This window comes from Ceratosolen solmsi, unplaced genomic scaffold (assembly GCF_000503995.2).
Source record: "Ceratosolen solmsi marchali unplaced genomic scaffold, CerSol_1.0 scaffold47, whole genome shotgun sequence".
NCBI lineage: Eukaryota > Metazoa > Arthropoda > Insecta > Hymenoptera > Agaonidae > Ceratosolen > Ceratosolen solmsi.
The window spans coordinates 6,667,978-6,672,501 of record NW_011948419.1 but is presented as its reverse complement, the minus strand read 5'-3'; the positions used below and the strand labels follow the sequence as shown (position 1 = coordinate 6,672,501).

General features: G+C 29.6%; 1 protein-coding gene across 1 annotated transcript; it reads right to left on the bottom strand.

Moving 5' to 3' along the window:
- Nucleotides 1-232: 232 nt before the first annotated feature.
- Nucleotides 233-4,165, bottom strand: LOC105360817 (uncharacterized). The gene is made up of 3 exons (XM_011497818.1): nt 4,154-4,165; nt 1,324-1,863; nt 233-562 (listed from the first exon to the last, which is right to left on the bottom strand). Exons 1-3 carry the CDS (start codon nt 4,163-4,165, stop codon nt 233-235), a joined length of 882 nt encoding a protein of 293 aa, XP_011496120.1.
- Nucleotides 4,166-4,524: the final 359 nt, after the last annotated feature.

Genomic DNA, 4,524 nt, shown 5'->3' with positions numbered 1-4,524 from the left:
AATTATAAAAGAATATACAAATATTAGTGAATAATTAATGAATATACATTTTTGTTCTTTCGATGTTTTAAGCAATAACTAATTAGTCAATCGTTATGATATATCATTAAGCTTAAGAACCCATAAATTTAAGTTCGACAAAATGTATACATATTTGACAGTATTAATGGAATAAACATATCGAAATGCCTATCGCTCAATTTTTAATTCGCTTCGATTAATTAGGTTACTCTCAAATGGTATTCTCCTCAGCAGGACATTGCTTGCCTATGTATTGAGCATACTCGTGAGCTCTTCTATGCTTGGCTTTAGCCCGTTGTACTTCCAGTGTGTCGATGACGTGTCCGTATTCACTAATTGGAGCACCTTGTGCTATGGATCCAACGGGTCTATTTGTGGAATAGAACAATTGCACCGGTGCGGAAGGATAAAAATCTCTATTTCGCATCTCGTATAACTCTAAATCCTCCGTAGCTCCCTCCGTCTTTGGTTCATCGTTGAGTTCAGTGAGCTCTCTGGCTTGTTGGTATGCCAATAAATGAGCTTCTTTTGCTTTCTGTACCTATAAGTGCAGAAAATTTTCAAATAAAAATTTACTTTTATAATACAAAAAATCTATATTGGCCATTCACTTTTTGTACGCAAATTTTTCCGTACCCAAATTGTCGCTAATTTCTACTATTGTCAATAAAGTTCGACTAGAAATGCAAAAGCTGAATTTGAAAACCATGATTATCAACCGTAAACCATGAAAATCATTAATGGAAATAAACTTAAGCAATTATTGCGTAGAAACTCAATAATAACTTTTATTATTATATAAGCTTTCGAAAAATAACTATTTTAATAATATAATATATTAATAATATAAAATTATTGGCAAAGAGTAAAATGATAATATTAAAAAAAAAAAGAAAAACAACCATTTAGAATGTAAATCAGTGAGGTAAATGATTTAAGAGTGTACTTTTTTTAATAATATCATAAAATCATAATTTAATAAAAAATTAATAACCCTTTTATCGATAAAGCAAATGCAGTTGCATTCTCTATGTAATGGAGATCTAATAAAGCATAATAAATATAATAACATTTGACTTTGATATTAATCAAATATTGACATATATATCAGTATTCATTTTGAAGACAGTCAAATTTATTTTAATTACTAAACAATTCATAAACTACACGAATAAACAAAATAATGAATTATTACGATTAATTTAACTACCTGAGAAATAATGTACGCTACATGCCCATGCAAACCTAACTTACTTCAAGCGCTGCAAGTGCTCAATACACTATTCGAAAATAGTACTTTACCTCTGGAGTATCTTGTACAAGACCGTTTTCACCAATTGTTGCAGGCGGACCCTCGTACACCAGATACTGGAAATTCGGAGCCTTCCGAGAGCTGACTTCGTTCGTACCTTCAGCTTCTACTACGGGCTTCGTTTCTTCGACCTCCGGTGCTGCATCAGCCGAACCTTCCGACTCAACTTCCTGAACTGGCGCCGACTCTACCGGAGTCTCTTGCGGTCGTTGCTCAACCACTTCCGCAGCCTCAACCTTTGATTTGTCTGACTCTCCCGTATCATCGCTCGCCTTAGAAACTTCCTTCTTTGCCCACTCGGACATTTTTTTTACGTGCTCGGCTACCGTTTCCGCGTAGATAGCTAAATGATTCGATCGCGCCTTCGCGACCTCGGGAGTATCGATGACACGGCCATCCTCCGCAAGAGGTGCCGGAGGTCCGTGATACTCATGGTGAATTATGTCCCATTTTGACTCTCTGCTAAGTCTCGTCGACTTGATTCTTGAGCCGCATACTAGTCCTAAGACCCCCGTAACGAGCAATGTCGCCTGTAACAAGACGTGCGTAAAGAAGCTTAATCTATACCTTAACTTATGAAATTACTGAACAATTATTATTTAAGCTGTATTCGACATGGTTCGACAAGATCAATATATAATAATTATCAGGTTGTTCTTTCCTGCGTTATTTACTTTTTCCGTTAAATGATACTTTAATTAAGATAAAATAACTAACAACTAACATTCACGAATAAATACGTTGAAATCAACGGACATTAAATTAATATATAAAAGTTAACGATTAAAATTGAAGAAAAAAATATTCATCGATATAGCAAATATTATGCTAATTCAAATTAATCCAAAGGAATATTTCATTAACAAAGTACATTGTATATTCGATTAATCAAGAAAGTCAACATGCCTATCTAAGCTATAATGATAATTATTAGATACAAATTTCTGAAGTAACATACATCTTAGTTACATTATCCAACATTCTTTTTTTATTGTACATAAACTACGTTTTTGACTCTTGTAAATAATAATTTTAATGAAATAAACTTCATTACAATATAAAATGGTAATTTGAAAAAAACTACGAAACGACATAAAGCAACATTATATTGTATATGATGTTTAATTCGAATGCAGACCGTCACACTAGATAGTTTCCGTAAATGGATGTAATGAGTTAGAAAAAAAACTATTTAAGATAGGAATTTGATACATTTATAAATTTGTAATTGAATAGCATTACGTTAAAGTATTTTTCAAAAAAAACGAGAAAGTTTGCTTTAATTATATTTATATAAGATATCAATTCATTATTTTAAGCTATTATTCGCTTAGTTAATATATTCGAAAATATTTCTATCACGTAATTTTGTAATTATTGCAGTTAGAGAAATTTGATATTCATCCATATTCGTATTATGATTGATTTATTCTTGTATATTCAATCAATCTGTAATCAAATTATTCCACTATGATTATTAAGTACACATTAATTAACTACTAGCCTTTAATGTCAAATTTTAATTACTAATACATGATAATTCTATTTATAATACACGTGCGCGCTTACACACATACAGACACATAAATACATACATAGCAATCTAATAAAAATGAAGCACTTATGATAAATATGTATATCATTTTTAAATTTTTGATTTATTCATCCTCTTATTATTATTATTATTAATATTATTATTATTATTATTATTATTATCAATAAAAATGTGCTAATACATAATTCGTATTTCAAGACATAAACAATAATAAATATTCCAATAATTAAACATTTTTAATTGAATTAAAACACACAGTGTTATTAAAATATACAATTAATAATTTTAATTGATGAAAATTAACAATAAAAAAGTATCAATATATAATAATAACAACAATTTGTAAGCAGCTATATACGAGTCTATCGATTATAATCACTATACCAGGGCAAATTATTAAAATGAACTTATTATAAATAATATTGTTAAAACTAATGTTAGCCTCTCTTTTAGAAATAATCAAAAGCTTTTTCATTTCATAGTTTAGCATATAATTCTTTTGAATAATGAAATTACATATGTATGTTAAATACAAATTTTTAATTGTTTTTAAATAAAATTATTAATTAAAATATTCAATAAATTACGTATTACTGAAAAAAAAACAAAACCTTGTAACATAATATATTAGAATGAAGAATATGACTTGAGAATTCAAATTACAATAAGAATTTTTTTATATTTCTATATAAGTTGTAGGATTATTATATATATACTGAATTAAAAAACTGTCTTCTTACAGCAATATATCTTAGAAAGCTAATTTGGAAAAATAGAAATAAATTAAATTGTGAATATGATATCGAATATTTCACAACAACGTTATTTACAAAGTTGAGTAAAATAAATAAAATTATTGTTATAAAAAGTTGAAAAATCAATAATTTTTTATATTCTAATTTTATAAATATGTTAATGTCATTATGTAATTGGAAAATTAACACTAAAGTAAAGAATATTGCTCTTCGATTGACCAATCGAGTACCGAGAAAATTCATATACTCACAACATCCAACCATTGATTCAAATCTTTAAAAAAAAAATAAAAACAATTAATAAATTAAAGCTCATTTGAAATTATACTGCTGATATCTCAACTCATAATATATTCAACTTATAAAATACATGCAAATCAATAATAATCGAAAATTTAATGAAATTAAATAATTATTATTAAGGTAAAAATTACTGTATAAAGAAAATACTTGAGGTATCGATACTTCTAATGGTCGGCGAGTAGAGTGTTAATTTATGGGCAAACTTACGAGCAGTCTCATGGTTAATGGTTGGGATGGTCTTGTGATGTCGTAGAAGAAGTCCAGTCGGTCGCAGTGTGTGGCTTCGTTATTAAATGCTCTAGCTTTTATACTCGGTCACACTTATAGGCACACATGTGATGCCCTACTCGATCCGAGATTCGTATTCGTAGTTCATACGCGTGTCTGACACACGGAAATCTCCCTCTTAATTATCGGCGCGAGTGCGGGGAAAACCTGTGGCGGGCCGACGAATTACGCGTCTTTCCTCAAAAGGTATTTTTGTGCGCGCGAGTGTCTAGACGAGTTATCGCATGGATTAATGAATTTGTTTACTTCGTCGTATGAAGATTATGCTGGCACGAGAAAGTAGGAATGCC